The sequence below is a fragment of the Eptatretus burgeri genome, chromosome 2, assembly GCF_056783735.1.
Source record: "Eptatretus burgeri isolate ZD-2024b chromosome 2, Ebu_testis_v1, whole genome shotgun sequence".
NCBI lineage: Eukaryota > Metazoa > Chordata > Myxini > Myxiniformes > Myxinidae > Eptatretus > Eptatretus burgeri.
The window spans coordinates 136,560,670-136,581,542 of record NC_140962.1 but is presented as its reverse complement, the minus strand read 5'-3'; the positions used below and the strand labels follow the sequence as shown (position 1 = coordinate 136,581,542).

Sequence of the window (20,873 nt, the reverse complement as noted above, 5' to 3'; positions counted from 1 at the left end):
TGGTGGCCGCAGGTTGGTTGTGCGAACAAGGAAATGCGAATTTCAATTTAACATTGCCTTGTTTAATACACGAGAACGGAATGAGATCTGACAATTAACACTGTGTGAGAGCAGGTCGTTGTTATCACTTTCCATTCGTTCGGTTAAAGCTTTATCCATTTTCGTTGCGGTGTTTCGGCGACGGATTGCAATGTCGGTTCAGGCGAGGAAATTATTATAGGCGGTGTATAACATTACGCGTCCTTTTTTGTATCCCGACACTCCATTACTTTTACGTTTATAGGCGATGTTAAAGATTTAAGGAACTCAGTGTTGTTATTTGGTTAAATTGAGAGAAAAACACATTTTACAATAACGTGAAAGGAAAAACAGAGGAAGTGACGTCAATGCCGTCACTGGAGCCGGTGATGGCAGGATAGTGTTGGGTCATTTAAAGAAAGAAAGAAAGAAAGAGCCGAAACGTAGGCCGCCAACAAGTACAAAGCACCATTTCGGTGACAACCAGAGGGATACGGACGACGGGATCGGGGGAAGGAAGCACCACTGGCACAACAGGTGTGGTCCATAAGGTAATCCACGTTTTTACACCATCCGTAACGCTGTTGTGTGTGGTTGTATGAACTGTGTTGTTGTGTTGTTATTGTCTCGTGGGACGAATATCGCGGATAGGAAGTCACAAATATAACATAGCGCACGTGTAACGTACACACCGATCATGTTGGCAATGTGTGTGCGGTGTGATATGGAATAGGCAAAGCCAAGAAGCGAACGTAGAATTCTTCTTACATTCGCTTCTGACTTTACATAAAACTTGTTCACAACTGTATACTTGACAACTATACCATGGTACGTGTAAGCGCCGCACAGCTGATGATTTTGACGCAATTTCCGATTACTTCGGCCTGGATTCGGGATCAGCGATCAAATAATGTAAATCACCATTAAAAATTATTTTTTGATGACGCGGGAGATATCTTTATTAAAATTAACTTTGGGGGAAAAAGAATTGAATAAATAAATAAATAAATAAATAAATGATCACTTCTGGTCAAGAATAAAAGAAATTAAAAGTTCCAGAAAGAGTTTCAAAATCACTCCCGGTAATGTTAAATACAAAATAAACACTTCCTGTCATGAAAAAAATCACTTTCGGAAGTATAAAATTAACTTTGGGAAAAAAATAATTGAATAAATGAATAAATAAACGATCACTTCTGGTCAAGAATAAAAGAAATTAAAAGTTCCAGAAAGAGTTTCAAAATCACTCCCGGTAATGTTAAATACAAAATAAACACTTCCTGTCATGAAAAAAATCACTTTCGGAAGTATAAAATTAACTTTGGGAAAAAAATAATTGAATAAATGAATAAATAAACGATCACTTCTGGTCAAGAATAAAAGAAATTAAAAGTTCCAGAAAGAGTTTCAAAATCACTCCCGGTAATGTTAAATACAAAATAAACACTTCCTGTCATGAAAAAAAATCACTTTCGGAAGTATAAAATTAATTTTGGGAAAAAAATAATTGAATAAATAAACGATTACTTCTGGTCAAGAATAAAAGAAATTAAAAGTTCCGGAAAGAGTTTCAAAATCACTCCCGGTAATGTTAAATACAAAATAAACACTTTCTGTCATGAAAAAATCACTTTCGGAAGTATAAAATTAACTTTGGGAAAAAAATAATTGAATAAATGAATAAATAAACGATCACTTCTGGTCAAGAATAAAAGAAATTAAAAGTTCCAGAAAGAGTTTCAAAATCACTCCCGGTAATGTTAAATACAAAATAAACACTTCCTGTCATGAAAAAAAATCACTTTCGGAAGTATAAAATTAATTTTGGGAAAAAAATAATTGAATAAATAAACGATTACTTCTGGTCAAGAATAAAAGAAATTAAAAGTTCCGGAAAGAGTTTCAAAATCACTCCCGGTAATGTTAAATACAAAATAAACACTTTCTGTCATGAAAAAATCACTTTCGGAAGTATAAAATTAACTTTGGGAAAAAAAAAAATTGAATAAATAAATAAATGATCACTTCTGGTCAAGAATAAAAGAAATTAAAAGTTCCGGAAAGAGTTTCAAAATCACTCCCGGTAATGTTAAATACAAAATAAACACTTCCTGTCATGAAAAAAATCACTTTCGGAAGTATAAAATTAACTTTGGGAAAAAAATAATTCAATAAATAAACGATCACTTCTGGTCAAGAATAAAAGAAATTAAAAGTTCCAGAAAGAGTTTCAAAATCACTCCCGGTAATGTTAAATACAAAATAAACACTTCCTGTCATGAAAAAAATCACTTTCGGAAGTATAAAATTAACTTTGGGAAAAAAATAATTGAATAAATGAATAAATAAACGATCACTTCTGGTCAAGAATAAAAGAAATTAAAAGTTCCAGAAAGAGTTTCAAAATCACTCCCGGTAATGTTAAATACAAAATAAACACTTCCTGTCATGAAAAAAATCACTTTCGGAAGTATAAAATTAACTTTGGGAAAAAAATAATTCAATAAATAAACGATCACTTCTGGTCAAGAATAAAAGAAATTAAAAGTTCCGGTAATGTTAAATACAAAATAAACACGTCCTGTCATGAAAAAAATCGCTTTCGGAAGTATAAAATTAACTTTGGGAAAAAATAATTGAATAAATAAATAAATAAGCGATCACTTCTGGTCAATAATAAAAGAAATTAAAAGTTCCGGAAAGAGTTTCAAAATCACTCCCGGTAATGTTAAATACAAAATAAACACTTCCTGTCATGAAAAAAATCACTTTCGGAAGTATAAAATTAACTTTGGGAAAAAAATAATTGAATACATAAACATTTCCGGTCATGATCTCCCAGCATGCATCATTCCCCATGACAAAAACCGGAAACAAAAAAAAAAAAAAACGGAAGCAATATGGTCATAGCCAACGACACAGATTCACAATTGGCAGGGTATTGTGTTGTTTTTGTTGTTTCCTATCCTCCCATGTGCACGCGTTAAGTCATATTCACAAGATAGATATAAAACCCGATCGTGTTTATACACCGCACAGCGTTTAACAACAACCAGAAGCAAATGGTCATAGCTGACGACACGGGTTCCAAATAGTCAGGGGTATTGTGTTGTTGTTGTTGTTGTTGTTTCCTATTCTCTCGTCAACGCGTTAAGTATGAAGCTCACTTCGTTCGCTATAAAACTCAGCTCGCTTGTTGTACGTACAGTATGCGATAGGGGGCTCTGAGGTGCATTGGCTCGTTGTAGTGAAGGAGCTTGTTGTTGATTGGGGCTTTCATCATCATCTCATCATCATCTCATCATCATCATCATCATCATCATCATCATCATCATCATCATCATCATCATCATCATCATCATCATCATCATCGGAATTGTGATATCACGTGTTTTAGACTCGAATTTTCCTCACTCGGAAAATTTTCATTTTTTTCTTCTTTCAATCTCAGATTATTTGACGGAGGATGGCATATTTGGGCTGCTGCACTTTCAGATCGCTCTTATGGACCAGGTAAGTGGCAAGTCGATCAGCAGGACGAACACACCTTCCGGAGCGCTGATTTGAAACCCACCGGAGCGCTGATTTGAAACCCACCGGAGCGCTGATTTGAAACCCACCCGAGCGCTGATTTGAAACCCACCGGAGCGCTGATTTGAAACCCACCGGAGCGCTGATTTGAAACCCACCGGAGCGCTGATTTGAAACCCACCGGAGCGCTGATTTGAAACCCACCGGAGCGCTGATTTGAAACCCACCGGAGCGCTGATTTGAAACCCACCGGAGCGCTGATTTGAAACCCACCGGAGCGCTGATTTGAAACCCACCGGAGCGCTGATTTGAAACCCACCGGAGCGCTGATTTGAAACCCACCGGAGCGCTGATTTGAAACCCACCGGAGCGCTGATTTGAAACCCACCGGAGCGCTGATTTGAAACCCACCGGAGCGCTGATTTGAAACCCACCGGAGCGCTGATTTGAAACCCACCGGAGCGCTGATTTGAAACCCACCGGAGCGCTGATTTGAAACCCACCGGAGCGCTGATTTGAAACCCACCGGAGCGCTGATTTGAAACCCACCGGAGCGCTGATTTGAAACCCACCGGAGCGCTGATTTGAAACCCACCGGAGCGCTGATTTGAAACCCACCGGAGCGCTGATTTGAAACCCACCGGAGCGCTGATTTGAAACCCACCGGAGCGCTGATTTGAAACCCACCGGAGCGCTGATTTGAAACCCACCGGAGCGCTGATTTGAAACCCACCGGAGCGCTGATTTGAAACCCTCCGGCGCGCTGATTTGAAACCCTCCGGCGCGCTGATTTGAAACCCTCCGGCGCGCTGATTTGAAACCCTCCGGAGCGCTGATTTGAAACCCTCCGGAGCGCTGATTTGAAACCCTCCGGAGCGCTGATTTGAAACCCTCCGGAGCGCTGATTTGAAACCCTCCGGAGCGCTGATTTGAAACCCTCCGGAGCGCTGATTTGAAACCCTCCGGAGCGCTGATTTGAAACCCTCCGGAGCGCTGATTTGAAACCCTCCGGAGCGCTGATTTGAAACCTTCCGGAGCGCTGATTTGAAACCCTCCGGAGCGCCGATTTGAAACCTTCCGGAGCGCTGATTGGAAGCCTTCCATGTACTGCATCCTTGCTTAATGCTGAGCATTGAAAAAGGATCAAGTACTGATAAAACAACAATTTTGCTGGCTTGATGGGCCTAAAGACCTCCTGCCTTGTATTGGACAGTGGTATTTAACCATCCAAAGTACAGTGAACAAAGTACACTGTACAAAGTATAGTACGGTGATCGGGGAAAATGGTTTCAAACTTCTGGTCAGGTAATTGGTTTCAATCTATGGCATTGTAAAATGAACAGTGATGTGCAATGAGTGACTTGTAAGTGTCTTGGTATTGCTTCGTTAACCCAGAATAAGTAAAAATGCTTACATGGCAATTATGCTCCAATGGACTTGAAATTGTTTGGTTAATCATTGAAATCACAATGATGGCATCTGAATTTTTTTATCCTGTTCAACGACACGAGTGAGATGGAATAGTAATATTGGATTTTTCAATTTGCCATCAGCTTTTTGCTGCCGTGGATTTTGGTTCTCAAGAATGCTGATCTGTCAGTGCAGGTTGTGTGTAGATCTTTTGTCCATTGTGGTTGTGTTGGAATGTAGATAGAATGTGTCGGAGCTGAAATTGCATCAATTGGCATTCTGAGCATTTACTAATGAGGTTCCATTTTTATTCATTTTTCTGTAGCAGGAATTTCAAACTGTTGCCCATTTCTGGGCCGATGCGTCCTGGACCATACATCATCACTGCTTTCAACAGTCACAACCGACTCACTTATGAGGCCATTCTTGCTGCCCCTTGGTTGCATCCTCAAAGTAGGAGTTTTTATTCTGGTCCAAGGTGTCTCTTGCATGGATCATCCCAGAGTCTGGATGATTCCAAGGTGGAGAGGTCTTTGCAGACCCTGAAGGTGTGTGTTTTCTTCTGTAATTCTGTCTGATGTCTTTGTTCTACAACCTGATCATTCATATGGGCCCTCCATGCATTAAGCAATGGCCTTGTAAAGGTTGCTCGCTTCGTTAATGGGTTTAATCAAGAGACAGCATATTGTACTTCACAAACATATTGCATGTCCATCTGTGAATCTCAATGAGGGTGTAAAATGAAGTGAAACATGTGAAACTAGAAGGGTACTCGGTGGAGTGCATACCTCTGCCACGTAATGCCTGATCCACGAGAACATATCGGTCCCAATACATTTTTGAAATATCATCCTATAGAGTTCTATATCGTTTTTGGCCCGATCGCTCAATGGTGAAGAATCACTGAAAAAATTATCAGATCTTCACCGAAATCTAATCAGTTCGTCATTGTCACACACCAAACCTGTCCACAAAATTTCATACAGATCCGTTACACAACTTTTTGAGATATCCTGTACACAGACAGAAAGGGGTGAAAACATAACCTCCTTCACCTTCGGTGGCGGAGGTAAAAATTATCTTCTATAACAGGTTGTTGTTTGTGCACTCCCTCTGTGTACTCTTGTATACTGTACTGTATATTTTGTATTGCTCCAAGAGGTATGATGTATATGTATAAATTTTTGTGTGCTCCTTCCGTCTCCGTCATGCTTTATTCTAAGTGGTTCCTGCTGTCGTAGAATATCTAAAATATTACCGTTGGAACCGCTGCATAAAGTACCAAATCTTGCTTATTCCTCTTCCCTCTGTGAAAGATGGGCTTCTTAAAAGTTATTTTTATGATTAAACGGGCCCAAATTTTTGTTCCAATTAAAAAAATATATATATATATTATTAGCTTTGCAACCTCGTAAATCTAACTTTCCAACAGGTCCAATTTTATTATTCGACGGGAGTTGGAACCCTTAAGAATAAAGCGTGACGTATGGACGCTGCTCCTTTCAGTAACAGATTCTCCGATCTCGGATTATTTAATTATAAAATGAAAACATTGTTGACATTGCAGGAAAAGTCAAATATAAGTAACGATGCAGAATCTTCAGGCACAAGAGTCCCGTCACCTTCCTCGAATCCCTCGTCCTCGATGGTGGAGGTCACCAAGCGTCGGACAATTGTCCAACGTATCGTGGATGAGGTGAAACATTATTATCATGGCTTTAGACTCCTCTGGAGTGACACGACGATAGCTGGGCGGCTGCTTTGGCGAGTTCTGAATGGGGACCAGCTGACGAGGAGGGAACGCAGGCAGGTATGTGCAGTTTTCTGTCCTTGTTTATGCTGTTTTGAATACGTTTCCAATGTAAGAAGTTCATCAATGACTTTGCTTCCATTTTCAACCTCCCTCCAAAACCCAATGCTCCATAGTTCCTGCGCACCTGTGCGGATCTCTTCCGCCTCGTGCCTTTCCTCGTATTTATCATTGTTCCCTTCATGGAGTTCCTGCTTCCCGTTGCCATCAAGCTCTTCCCCAATATGTTGCCTTCCACCTTTGAAACCTCCTCAAAGAAGGTACTGTCATTTTATTGGTCTTCCCGATTGGCAGACGTGGGTCTGGGGGGCAAGACGTGTAGACGTGAGCATCGGACTGAAAGGGTGCACTTTGCTTGCACAGGAGGAACGGCTGAAGAAGGAATTGAGGGTGAAGCTAGACATGGCAAAGTTTTTGCAAGACACAATTGAGGAGATTGCGCTCACGAAACGGACTGCCAAGGACACCTCCGCGACAGAATTTTCACAGTTCTTCCAGAAGGTTTGTCATGCTACGTGTTTGCCTTTGATTCTTCAAGCTCGATCTGTTTTATTAACAAGATGCACACAATCAATTGACTATTTGTCATCCTCGTCCTCCTCAGGTGCGCAGCTCTGGTGAGCGTCCCACTAATGACGAGCTTCTTCGCTTCTCCAAGCTCTTTGAAGATGAACTGACATTGGATAGGCTCACCAGGCCACAGCTCGTCGCCTTGTGTCGCCTACTGGAATTGCAGCCGCTTGGCACGAACCATTTTCTGCGCTTCCAATTGCGCATGCGCCTCCGTTCCATTGAGGCCGATGATGGGGTGTGTACTTCCGCATCAATTGCTTTGCTGTCGATGGTTTATATGTTCTCCACAGCATTACTCAAATGTTAAAGTGTAGTGGAAAAGGGGTGCAGGATCAGAAGCTAATATTATATCTGATGGTTTATGGTTAGCACTTTCTAACAGCTTGATCTGTAAAAGTATATGAACTTATTTTAATTTATATGTACAGTCTTGTTATAAGGAACACTCACTGTAACTGAGTTTGCTCTATGGTCCTCCCTTCCGATCAAATGCCATTCCATCCCATCACCCATCCTTGAAGAGAATATCGCTTCAGTTTGGAAATAATTGATAAACCATCCCGGTACTTTTTTTTGTTCTTATTTCCCGAGCTTGAGGAGAGGGTATTACATTTGGGTCTGTTTGTCTGTCTGTCTGTCTGGCTGTTTCTCCACATGGAATGTGAGTGTGTGTTTTAATTACTTTGGAATCCTCGCACCTTTTTATACATTTAAGACACCTTCAAACAATTTTGACCTTTTCAGACCTTTCAACCTTTTGACCTTTACAACTTTTCATACCTCTGACCATTTAGACATTTCATTTAGTACATCCTTCCATTATTTGCCACACAAAACTAGTCCTGTCGAGGGTCTGCACTCTCTGATTTCCCTTTTTTGTTTATTATTTTTTGTTTTTGTTGTTTTCTTCTCCATATTTTCCCCCATGTTCCCCCCCCCCCCTCCCGACCCACCTCCCCTCCCTCAATTTGTCATTCTGAGTTTTTATTGTAAACTTGTTGTTCTCAGATATCTACTTCCCATCTGTTTTATGTTGTCTGCAGCTGATAGCTGAAGAAGGCATGGAAAATCTGTCCGCGGCAGAATTGCAAGCTGCATGCCGTGCGCGTGGAATGCGATCGCTGGGGGTCACTCACGAGAGGTTGTTTGCACAGCTCAAACAGGTGAATGATTGGTACATGGCAATGGCCTGGGTTATAATAATTGAAGGTCCTTGTTAAGATGCGTTTGAAGACGTAATGACGTCTTTCGTCAAAATATATGCTTAACATTTATGAGGCTTTATACAGACATTAATTCTCGTGTCTTTATTCACGGGGTCCTCTATATGTCCAAGATGTGTTCTAAAAAAGTTGGACTTGTAACACAATGATGGATGGGGGGGGGGGCGATTTATTTATTTATTTATTTATTTATTTTTTTTTTTTTCCCCTCCCCAAATTAATTTATGCAATTAGGGGGGATGCGTTCCAACCACTTGGTTTACGTCCAATGCAACACCATCTTCACTGAAACGGTTGAACAGATCGAGGCGAAACTTTACACGTATGATCGCTTATCCATGAGCAACAACACGTTTTCCACCTATGACATCATAGGTCACATGGTTTGGCAAATATGATCGTTTTTGAAGAATAAGCCTTTTAAAATCTTTTTCTCCAGAATGGCTTGACAGATCGAGGGGAAACTTCACCCACATTTTCCCAAAGGCTTTTGGGGATACCAGGGTGTTCACAAATAATTAATAGGTCACATGGTCTGGCAGCCATATTGGATTGAACAAAAATCTTTAAAAAAAAAACGATCTCTCTCTTGAACAGTTTTAATTTGGGGGGAGGCATATCTGTCGACGTCGAAGAGTGCCATTCTTGTTTGCTCACCTGTTACGTTGTTCCGTGGAGCTTATGGGATTGCATGCCGTTTGTCCATCCGTCCACAAACATTTGCAACTTCTTCTCTGAAACTACACACAACTTAGATGACACTTCACTACAACCTTCATCACCCAGCATGTGCCAAAGTTTGTTCACGGCATTAAAAAAAACTCAGGCCATAAGGGGGTCTATGGAGGGAGTTTATGGGGGTGTTGCACCCCCCCCCACTCCCTTCAAAGAAGTATTTGCTTTGTTCTCACACAATTCCGATGAAACATGACTACAACCTTCAACAACCATGATGTCCCAAAGTTTGTTCATGGCATTCGAGAAATCAGTGTTTAAGGGGGGTTGCCCCCCAAAATATGTATTTGCTTTCTTCTCCGAAACTACACACACAATGTTCATGAAACTTGACCACAACCTTTATCACCCGTGATGTACCAAAGTTTGTTCATGGCATTAAAAAAAATTCCATAGGTATTTACTTTCTTCTCCATTATATATTTTGTGGGTCATCCATGCCTACCAGTGGTTCCTTGATTTATATTATCCAGCCACCAACAGCTGAGCACCCAGGGGTATTGCCCCTCTGTTTTTCTTCCAGTTTGATGTATTTATGGTGGGTATTTATTTAATTATATATATTGGTGATGTTCTGTGTTGATTTACCCATTATAATGTCTTTTGCATTTAGGTAGGTTTGGTTGCATAAGTAGTCCGAGCATCATCCCCTCAGGAATGCATCTTCGATTTATCGTGCTATTTCTCTGGGAAAATATTTTTGACTATACACACAACTTTCGTGGAACGCATCTAGTTTGTATAGCGAGGAGTGCCATTACTAAAACTCAGCTAGTGCTCATGAACATGAAATGGAATCAAACAATATAGTATTAGGCGAGGACTTCAAGCAAGAACGAGTTTGTGTTACTATAAATGGTGTTATTGTGCAGATTGGCATGTCACGGGGTGAAGTGTGGCTCTGGGAGTGATGTCGGTGAGATGGGGTTATGGCGATGGGCGATATCTTCATGACTCTCAAGCTGTCCTTCCATGGGGAGAGATAGAGATAGAGATGTTCTCATCTGTACCAATTGCCATCCGTCATGATTATGCGTGGAGATTGCCTCGACCACCTTTGGGACTGCTTTCATGCGCGTCAGATCCCATCATCGGCCTCCGCTGTCTGTGGGCAGATCATCTTCCAGGATGTCCCGCCCTGTGGGCCGGCCCCTCGCAAAAGTGTCCGCCCCTCTCCAGGACTCATTATGCTGCTCTTGGCTTGCTGTCCATGATGTTATTTATACTACTCTTCCTTTTGTTCTCTTGTATCCTGATCCGTTCAGTGTTGTAGCTCTTACATGAGCCTTGACTTTGTGTACAAAACAAACCAAAATGTGGCGTTTTCCTGGTTCCTTTAGCCCACAAATGCTCACCTGGCCTCACCTGTACAGGAGGTTTTATGTGATACAACTTTACCCTATGCTTCTCAATAAAAAGAATGACCACTGCCCTATCATTGCACATATTACAGACTGCTTACTCCTGACATATCCCTAATACAGGAGTAATTCTACGCTACGAGAACACGCGGTTCATACTATTCTTACCCCATTCTATCTCGAGGGATCCCGCCCTCCCACGAAAAATATTTTTGTTCTCCTTATTGATGTCTTTTTCAGATCTCTGCAAGTGGCAACAACAAATTGTCATTGATTGCATTTTGTCTCGATCTCTCCCTTGATGTTGGTGTCCCTCAAGGCAGCGTTGTCGGACTGACTTTGTTCTTGGTAGACATCATTGCTATTTGATCTCACCACTTCCCTGGATAATCCTTTGTACAGTTTTGTGGATGACCTCATCCCATGTAGAACAGTACACCACACTTCTGAGAATAGGCTGCTGTCGCATCCATCTCTGCAGATAAAATGTTACTGGTCACCTACCTGGGACATGTCTTTCAACGCAGGAAAGGTGTATGCTCACGTTTTCCCTCTGCAAGGATCATCTTTCAAACCCCATGGAGTACTTCTCTGGCCATACCCTGGAAATGGTGCAGTCCCTGGAGCACCCAGGCATCATCATCAGCCATGTCCTGTTTTTGGCACACCACATCATCAAACTGTCTTTTAATGCAGGCTGACAGCTCTGGGTTACTTACAGAACTTAGTCAATTTTGATTTGCTCGCAGCTCATTGCAGTATATCAAGTCCTCATGCAAAGCATCATGGAGTATGGGTTCACACTCAAGACTGGTGCAGCTGCTCCCCACTTTGTTCCGCTGGAAGTGATTGAATCCAATGCTGTCTATGTTATTGACATATCTTAGCAGAAGGCCAAGTCCCAAGTCTCCCTCTTGTTTACCGCAGGCAGGTTTACAGACTCGGTTTTCTGTTACCTTACTTCTGGCATCACTCCTCCCATCCTTTCGCTCCTCCATCTTCCTCCAGCCCACCTCGGTTGCATGTGTTAAGCTGAATTCTCACTTCTATTCCTCCATCACTCAATTCTTTCTTCTGTAGAACCAACTCCCTGTATCTGCTGCGTCATGTCCCTCCTTCCAAACCATCAAGAATATTTCCCATTGTAACATCATGCTTTCTCCCATACCTACCCCTGCTCTCTTCTCCTCTTGCTGACCCCACCTCCCCCTACCCCACTGATCTCCACCACTTTCAATGTCACCTGCTTCCCTTTGCCATTTTAGTTGCTCTGTGATTCTAGATTTCTGTATCCAAAAAAATTAACAGTGAGTTTCTAAGATTTTTCAACTTTTCACCAACAATTAAAAAAAAAAATTTCTGCAAAAGACCAGTCTCATGCTTCTTGTTCATTACTATAGCTTAACATTTGCATATTTGTGATATTAAATCGAAATCTTCATTCACTGATCATTTTGTTTGATATTTTCGAAAAATAAATCCGATGCACAACTCCTTTGATGCCTCGTTTTCTCAGTGGCTGGAGCTTCACCTCGATGCTCGAATTCCAACGTCTCTCTTGCTACTTTCACGTGCCATGTACCTGCCGGATACCCTGAGCCCAGCAGATCAACTCACAACCACCATCCAGGCGTTGCCCGAGAGTATGGTGAGGCTGCTGATAAATTTGAAGCAGGGAGGTGGGAGATGGTGGAGTTGGCATGGGACCTTGAAGTGGGGATGGAGGATAAGATGCATCCTTCCCCTCCCCCCCCCCAGGTTAAGGAAGTGGAAGTAATGGCTGGTGAGCTTGAAGGTGTGGCTGTTGACAACAAGATTCGTTTGGAGGCCACTCTGCAGGAAGAGGCGGCGATCAGACAAGAGAAGCAGGAGCACAAGGAAGCAGAGAAAGAGCAGGTGAGTACCCCATGGGAAACTTGTGAGTATTTTGCAATACCAGCTGACATGTCCACAGTAAAGTGAGTTTTTCATGTTGTAAGAAAATGTTCTTTTGTTTCCTGTTTATTCGTGAAGAAAAGCGTGGAGATGCCAGCCTTGGAAGTATCTCCAGCAGATGGAACTGCGGCCCCTTTCCAGTCTTCGGAAGCTTTAATTGATACGGCTCCAGTCATTGCTGAAGAAAGTGTGAGTGACTGCTTAGCATCAAATTCAAATATGGCTGTAATGGGGTTTGGTTTGCTGCCTGGTTCATTGATTGATTAAAAAAATAAAAAAAACATTTGCTGATGAAGTAACTGGATCAAGCTATCATTCTTGTATTGCAGTCGATCAGCATAATTCATAATGATACAAAGATGTTTGAATCTGGTACGTGATATTTGTTGAGGGAGGAGATTTTGCTGGTTTTATCAACCGACTGTTGGAGATATAGGAACACTGACAGATTCCCCTTGTAAATGGTTCCTTTGCAGTCTGAAGTGCTGACAAAGGAGGAGGTTGAACGCTTGAGCGATGCCTGTGAAAAGCTACAGCAGCAGCGGGAGCAATTGGGCCGAGAGAAAGATGACCTGAAAGAGCTCAAGGAGGACCTGCAGGAGTATACAGAGGTCAGGAGGTTGGAGGGTGATATTATTACATAAAAAAGGAGTTGACACTCCAGGTCCCCTGCCTTTTGAGTGGTATGAGGAATAGATCTGTGTAATATGAAAGCTAAATCTTGAACGGTTTTTGAAATACCATGTGCACAAGCCAAGTTACTGAGATGGTTGCCATCGCACCATAATTCAGCCAATCACCACTGCTATCTAATCAGGTTGAGATAATGTCATGAGGAATAGATGTATGCAACGTGAAAGATAAATATTCAACAGTTTTTGAAATATCGCGTACATAAAAGTACATGGACGGTTCATCGGTCGGACGGAGCTCATTTTAATGTACCCTGTCTCCAAACTTGTCAGAGGGGCGGGGGAAAAAAATAATATTAAAAATGTGGATGAGGTGAATGAATTTAGAGAATGTTCAGGAATGCTATGTTTTTTTAGGTCATCTCTATCATCTCAGTGGAGATGACCTAATAAAGCCAGTCTCGAAGTCTTTAGGTCATCTCTATCATCTCAGGGATGACCTACTAAAGCCAGTCTTGAAGTGTGTCCGCCCGTCCGTACGTCCACAATCAAACCGAGTGGAGACAAATAACCAATAGTGGAATGGATAGAGGTCGATGAGACATGCACAACGATATAACTTTCGAGGTCAAGGTCACGAGGCTGTCAAAGTTGCGAAAATCGTCTTTCAAATCGTATCTCCTCCCTCATTTATCAAGAGAGATCAAATGTTATTAGTGATTCAAATACTATGGACTTCCATATCTAGATATCTTCCATATCTAGAACAACATGAGCCATTTTTTTTGAAATTTGCTCTCGTTCCGATTTTATAGCCCTTTAAACTTCGCTCCGATTCTTACATGTCCGGTGCTAATTTGAAGTGGTCATCCGGAGGCCGGTGCCAATCTCTGAGGATGCTCCGGGTCCTGCGCAAATTTTTGCATATTTTTGCCCCGTATGGGCCGTTCATAAAGTACATACAAAAAATGAGGGGGGTGGGTGGTTTAAAGCCCGCGTACGGGCTGCGTACAGGGGTGGGTGGGTGGTACGACGGCTGCATACATACTTTCTGAAAGTGGTGTCTGACTACATGAAAGCGTTTTAGAAGATGAAGGTGAGCCTGTCGTCATCACGAGGGGGAAAATATCCCCGTTCACAGGAACATTTTCGACGTGATGTTGAATCCGTGGACGTCAATAATTGTTCCATATTACTGTATTACCGTAGTTAATAATTACTGATGCATTTGAGATAAATCTACAGTTCGTTGTAATCTTCAAGTATTGTCATGTGATATGAGACGCATATGGGGTGGGTGGGTGGTCACTAGCCTGCATACAGAGGGGGGTGGGTGGTTTTGAAACCCGGAAGTAGAGCGTACGTATTTTATGAACTGCCCCTATTCCGGTCTGCAACAGAGTTACTTTTTGAACTTTTTTGCGTTAGGCAAAAATATGAGTTCTGCCGAGTTGTAATTTGATTTTGCTTCTGTCGACCTCTGGCAGAGATGACCGGCACTCCCGCTCGGGGGTATTTTTTTCCCTCCCCCTCTCCCCCCCACCCCCCACAGGATGTGGCTGAGGTTAGCGAGTTGGTGAGAGAGATTGGGGAGCCTGGCCTTGAGGAGTCGCCTGCGAGTCGACGCCTTTCTCAGCGTGTCTCACGCATGGTTGCCAGCATTGACGGGCTTGTCCGGCAACTTGAGGGTGGAGAGAAGGTTGCAGGGTAAGTGAGCAAAAGATCCTTTGTTCAAAACACAAACTCCTCCATTCTTTCATTCCCATCTCTTCTATCTTGTAGAACTGTCTTCCTGAGTCCATTGTCATGAGCTCTTCCTTATAGGATTTCTAATCTGCTGCCCACATCCACCTTATGATCTCTTCCATTCCCATTACTGAGCTTCACGACACCCAATGAGACTTCGTTCTCACCCATCTCCTGTAATTCCTCCCCTGTGGTGCATTCGTTTGTTGTCGTCCCACAATTTTCTCTTTTCTCAGTTTTGTCTGTTTATCCATTCCCCCCTGTAACCCCTACATTCTGCCCTTCCATGAGCTTCGATACCTGTATAAAACGTTGTTATGCCGATGCTGACGAAGTCACCAGTGGCATTATGTTTTCAGGTTGTCTGTCTGTGTGTCCGTAGGTTTTCTTTCCCACAAAAACTTAAGAATTGCTGAAGGGATCTAAATCAAACTTGGTACAAGTTTGTATAATGATGCAAAGATGAACTGATTAGATTTTGGAGTCAAGCGGTCAAAGGTTAGAGGTCATGTTAGGTAAAACTTTTGTTCCTGTGCTAACTTGTTTACCAGTGATTGGATTTTCAACAAACTTGATACAAATATATATCATGATGTTAAGATGAACTAATTAGATTTTGGGGTCAAAAGGTCAAGGGTCAGAGTCATGTTGGATGTAAATTCTGTTATTGTGCTAACTTGTGAACCAGTGACGGGGTTTTGTCTAAACTTGGTAGAAGTATATATTGTAATGCAAAGATTAACTGATTCGATTTTGACATCAAGAGGTCAAAGGTCATGTCAGGTAAAATGTGATACTTGAGAACAGTTGAAGGGATTTAAATCAACCTTGGTACAAGTACTGTATGTATAATGATGTAATAATGTGGGCGGAGGCATATCGGACAACATCAAAGAGTGCTGTTCTAGTTTTTTTTTTTTCTTCCTTATTCCACTGTATATTTAATGGTGGCTCAAACAACTACCTCTTCACCATTATTATTGCCTTTCTCTGTCCAGGTCCAACCTCGTGCGTTGTGATGAGGTTTTGACGGCAGTGCGTGCCATGAGGGCTGTACCTGACAGCAAGTTAACTGCACTTGCACGTACACTCGATGACAACAGTGATGGCATCATTGACATCGACGATGTCTTAAAGGTATAGCTGGGTCTTTGTCCTCTTAATTTTGGCCCCACCCTCTTATGCCTCCCCTCACCTTCTTGCACATAACTTAATTTCTACACATTTATAAATTCTTTATTGTTGCCTGATGTTTAAAAAAAAAACATGATGAACTGCAAATCTTCCACCATTTCTGGAAACCCTTATATATCACGGTTTTGATCAGTCGTGGGCACCCTCTATGTACAGATTGTTATTGTGGTGTTTAATTTCGACCAATAGTGTTTTTATTTTTTTTTTTGAGCTGAGTTGTGATTGTTAACTCTCACCACGAGCCCTTTGCTGTTTGTCACGCCCCATTAATGGTGCTGAAGCGTAAAATGATATACAATGTTATTTTATTTATTTGCTTGTTTATGGAGCTGCAGAACAATTTATGAAAGAAACACATTGACAGATTACAAAGGAAACCAATTGAACAGAGTAATAGGGGAGGGATGGTGGTGTGGGCTTTAGACTCATCACAGAAGCGAGGGGGCACACATTTACTCTGATTCTGAACATTTCATCTGATTCAACGCTACAGGAAACTTCATCACATTCATATTTATTTTACATGTTTGTTTAAATTGTGAAATGTTTATTTTGGCAATCGACCACCTTCCTTTAATTTTCTCAAAGTCCAGGAACCCAACCCACTTTTTCCCATAGGTCCTTGGTTTTGAACATCGTGGCATTTCCAGGAACATAACCCCTGCGGTATTTAAGGGTTTACTGTGTATGTATGTATGTATGTATTGTTATGTTTGTGGAGTAGATGAGGGAATTTCATCGGAAAGATAGGATCGTGTAGAGTTGCTTGGCCCGTGGACATGTAGGAGACATCTTGATGTAAACTAAGAAGGGAAAGTGAGCTTAAGTGTTACTCGTCACCACACGGGGGAGGGCGTTGGGTGGTGCAGTGCTAATTAGATAGGGATTAAGAATAATTTCCCCCAATGTGTAATCGCCCCCCTGTGACTTTTCCCGAAGTTTTTGTATTGCAAACCAGCAATGATAAAATTACGTTTTTGTAACAGCAACGGCTATTACAACCAAGCTGCATGACCAAATAGGAATAAGCCCTGCCTCAAAGGGTGATGGCGGGCAAGGTCACGCCCCCAAGGCTGGTGATTGATGTGCGTGACAAGTATGAAGAAGAAGAGCACGTAGGAGGCAGGTGATTAGAGAGGATGGGGAAGCAGCTTGTCACGAGGAGTGAATGCATGAGTGGAGTTCGGTGTGAGGGAGGTGATCAAAAAAAAAAAAGTAAACCAATGTTACCCGCAGGGTGACCCGTATCTTGCCAAAAGGTGACCACGTGTGACTTATTTAAGGTCACACTGAGGTGAACAGAGCTGCTATCCACCAGGAGCGACTCCTTGAGGAATATCTGCCGACGAGAGATTCCGATGAGAATCGTTCTACAGAGTAACCATGAAAAATATGCGTTTTCCTCATAACGTCACCAAATGACGTCATAATGTCTCAAGCTTGACATATCTAGAAAGCACTCAGAGGTGTTCAATTTGAGGTACTACACGATATGGTTCTTAAAACTTGAAAATTTGACCTTGGGGTCAAATATGTTTGACCAAAGGTGTTAACCATGAAGGTCAAGGCCAATCGCCACCATAAATTAATCAGCTGAGCGCCAGACCATGAACTATCTTCCCATGAAGTTTGAAGACTATCCGATCAAAATTACTCAAAAAATAAGGGTTTCGTCGACTCCCCTGATTTGCGACAGTGACCTTGACCTTTGACCTTAAATATTTTATGCGCTGAAAGGGACCACTATAGGCCTCTGATATGCGAAGTTACAAAAATTTCCAATGATAACTGTGCTCTGCAGAGTGATTTATACATGATTAGAGACAAAAAAACACATGAAGGTCAAGGCCAATCGCCACCAAAAATTAATCAGCTGAGCGCCAGACCATGAACTATATTCCCATGAAGTTTGAAGACGATCCGATCAAAATTACTCAAAAAAATAAGGGTTTCGTCGACTCCCCTGATTTGCACCAAAGTGACCTTGACCTTCAAAATTTTGTGCACTGAAAGGGACCTCTATAGGCCTCTGATATGCGAAGTTACAAAAATATCCGATGATAACTGTGCTCTGCAGAATTTTTTATACGTGATTACAGACAAAAAAAAAACAAAAAAAAAAAAACATACAAGCTGACTAACATATCTTGCAAAAACTTCGTTTTGGCAAGATAATAACCGCGTCTCGACAAGACAACGGAGAGAGTGGGATCGGCAAGCGCGGTTGACGAAGAAGCGACACCGTGGTTCACGAGCCCTGATGTCGAATATTGACTCACAAATTGCTCGGTGCCATTTTTGGGGCGCAGTTACCCATACGCTGACGTTGTTCGATCGTCAAGTCCTAAAAGATTGCCTGGACTTAGCTAAGTGAAGGAACTAAAAGGATTTCTTTATTTTATATGACCGTGTGTGTGTGTGTGTGTGTGTGTGTGTGTGTGTGTGTGTGTGTGTGTGTGTGTGTGTGTGTGTGTGTGTGTGTGTGTGTGTGTGTGTGTCTGAGTGCGGAGGTGCCTCAGATAGGAATTTAGGCTGTAGATTACCTTACGTTTTTCTTTCATTATAATAATTTGAATTATTGTCATTGTTCATCTTTAATTACTGTCATTAAGTTATCCATTTAATTTTAATATGCTTGTGTCCGTGTATCTGTTGTGGGTTCGAGAGTAAAACCCCTGTGCTGTGCTACCGCCCTGGTGAAGCGCCTAGCATTTCTTTCCCGCGCTAGTATTGATCTCCGTGAGTCTCGGCTGTGGGCCTCCCAGGGAGAACTGTTTGACAATCCATCCAGGTAGGGGCTAAACCCCCCTGGACATGTATGTATGTATGTATGTACACACACACACACGGCAGTTCCCTTTCGGGAAAGGAATTGATCCCGAGGACTTGTTTCTGGCTCACTGGCTGCCATCAGCACGTAGCAGATTCACCCAGAATGTTGAGCTGGCTAACAGTCCCATATTACATTGTATTCAAATATCTGCCTCTCAACTGTTTGAGTGACAAACCCACATGCCATACCAGCACTTGCAGTCGAGGTCCTAGACACTGCGTTTAGCAGTGCCCTAATGTATTCTTATTTTTTCCTTTCACACAAACTAAGCTAAAATTGCATTTTAATTGTAATATCTTTCCGAGCTACATTTTTGAAACTTTAACTGTGTAATTGATGCTTAAACAGAGTGGAATAGTGGTAGGCCCCAGTCCTGATCAGAACCTTGCAGCAAGTGTCGCACATGGATTCATGGCTCCGTTGTATTTGAGAGGTGGATATTTGGAGATGTATATACCTTCTCTATTTTATTTTAAGCCAGGTTTTTTTTGTTTTTAACTGAACCCACCTCTCAAAATCCGTAGCTTGTGTGACTTCTGGCTCAAGACGGAATTAACACTGCCTAAGTTTGACCCTTTCAGTCTTTTGAGACGTTCCTTTTACTTTAATCTCCTCTACTTTTCCTATTTGGTACCACTCTCACATTCATCATTTTCTCTATTTTCCTCAACGTAACACACACGCACACACGCACACGCACACACCTCGTTTTTTTTCTCACACAACTGTTCCTAACAATTCTATGACACAGCACACAAAAAGTAAGAAAAATCAATGCTAATAAATGTCAATGTGTGTCAGTATGTCTCCTCCATAACTCCAAAACCATGAAACCTAACAGGCTGAAACTTTGCATGCATACGAAAGGAACTCCAAGGAAGCGCAAGAGTGAAAATTGGGTGTTTCGGTTAATTAAAACACCCCTTTTGAAGATAATTAACGGCCTTATTTAATTATATCCTTTATCAGGCGCATCCTCGGTCACCGCTCAAAATGGGGTCCTTAAGGCGTATCCTAGGGAACCTCGCTGGGGTCTGAAGCCGCCATGTTTTTTTCACCTGCTGAACCATGCCTTGACTTGGAACAGGCCACAACGATTTCTTTACGATAAAGTTTTTTTGTTTGTTTTTTTTCACTTTCCTCACTCATCTATCTATAATTCCAGCAATGTGTGTGTGTGTGTGTGTGTGTGTGTGTGTGTGTGTGTGTGTGTGTGTGTGTGTGTGTGTGTGTGTGTGTGTGTGTGTGTGTGTGTGTGTGTGTGTGTGTGTGTGTGACCGCTGTTTCTCGACAACCACTGGTCTAATCTAATTGAAGCTTGCCAGGTATATTGCTGGGGACCTGAGGATGTGCCTTTTCAAGGTTTGATATTAATCGGACAAGTGCTTCCCAAGTTATGGCCATTTATTTACCAACCAATGAAAGGACACGTTACGTAGGCGTGGCTGCGTAGGCCGGTGCGCGGCCGGCCGACAATGACGTCACGTGCCGTGCCAGTTACGATGGGGATCGGCGCCTTAGTCACCATGGCGTAGGAGTGGCAATGGTCAATGGCAGCGAATGTCATGGCAAGCAAAGACAGGGAAGTAAACTTGATTTTAATTAACTCTGTGTGTGTAAGTATCACAGCAGTTGTTACTTTAATGCAAGTGATAATTCGTGGAATGCATGTGAACATTCCGTACAGGCACGAACCACTTCCGGATAGTGATGACAATGTATTCTAATAATTTCTCGATTTCTTATGCACATTTATAGATGAACACAATGCCCCAATCCAGTCGTCGTTTACGAGAGCGAAGGAATAGCCTGTGTGGTTGTTGTTTTTTTTTTTTTTTGGGGGGGGGGTTGCACGTACGGGCACGCGAAGCG

At 42.1% G+C, this 20,873-nt stretch overlaps 1 protein-coding gene across 4 annotated transcripts in view; it reads left to right on the top strand.

The window, feature by feature from the left end:
- The first annotated feature begins 374 nt into the window (after positions 1-374).
- LOC147033233 (mitochondrial proton/calcium exchanger protein-like) overlaps positions 375-20,873 on the top strand; it is a 27,104-nt gene continuing 6,605 nt past the window's right edge. The window contains exons 1-14 of one of the 4 annotated variants that reach the window (XM_085871376.1): positions 375-555; positions 3,470-3,531; positions 5,288-5,507; positions 6,527-6,769; positions 6,886-7,029; positions 7,133-7,270; positions 7,374-7,577; positions 8,386-8,505; positions 12,178-12,309; positions 12,420-12,557; positions 12,675-12,785; positions 13,073-13,207; positions 14,781-14,935; positions 15,973-16,111. In XM_085871376.1, coding sequence (XP_085727502.1) covers positions 3,485-3,531; positions 5,288-5,507; positions 6,527-6,769; positions 6,886-7,029; positions 7,133-7,270; positions 7,374-7,577; positions 8,386-8,505; positions 12,178-12,309; positions 12,420-12,557; positions 12,675-12,785; positions 13,073-13,207; positions 14,781-14,935; positions 15,973-16,111 — 1,926 coding nt within the window. In that variant the 5' untranslated portion in view covers positions 375-555; positions 3,470-3,484. Of the gene's footprint in view, positions 570-3,469; positions 3,532-5,284; positions 5,508-6,526; positions 6,770-6,885; positions 7,030-7,132; positions 7,271-7,373; positions 7,578-8,385; positions 8,506-12,177; positions 12,310-12,419; positions 12,558-12,674; positions 12,786-13,072; positions 13,208-14,780; positions 14,936-15,972; positions 16,112-20,873 lie in introns of all 4 variants that reach the window. The other 3 variants (XM_085871375.1, XM_085871373.1, XM_085871372.1) reach the window with 3 other exon arrangements.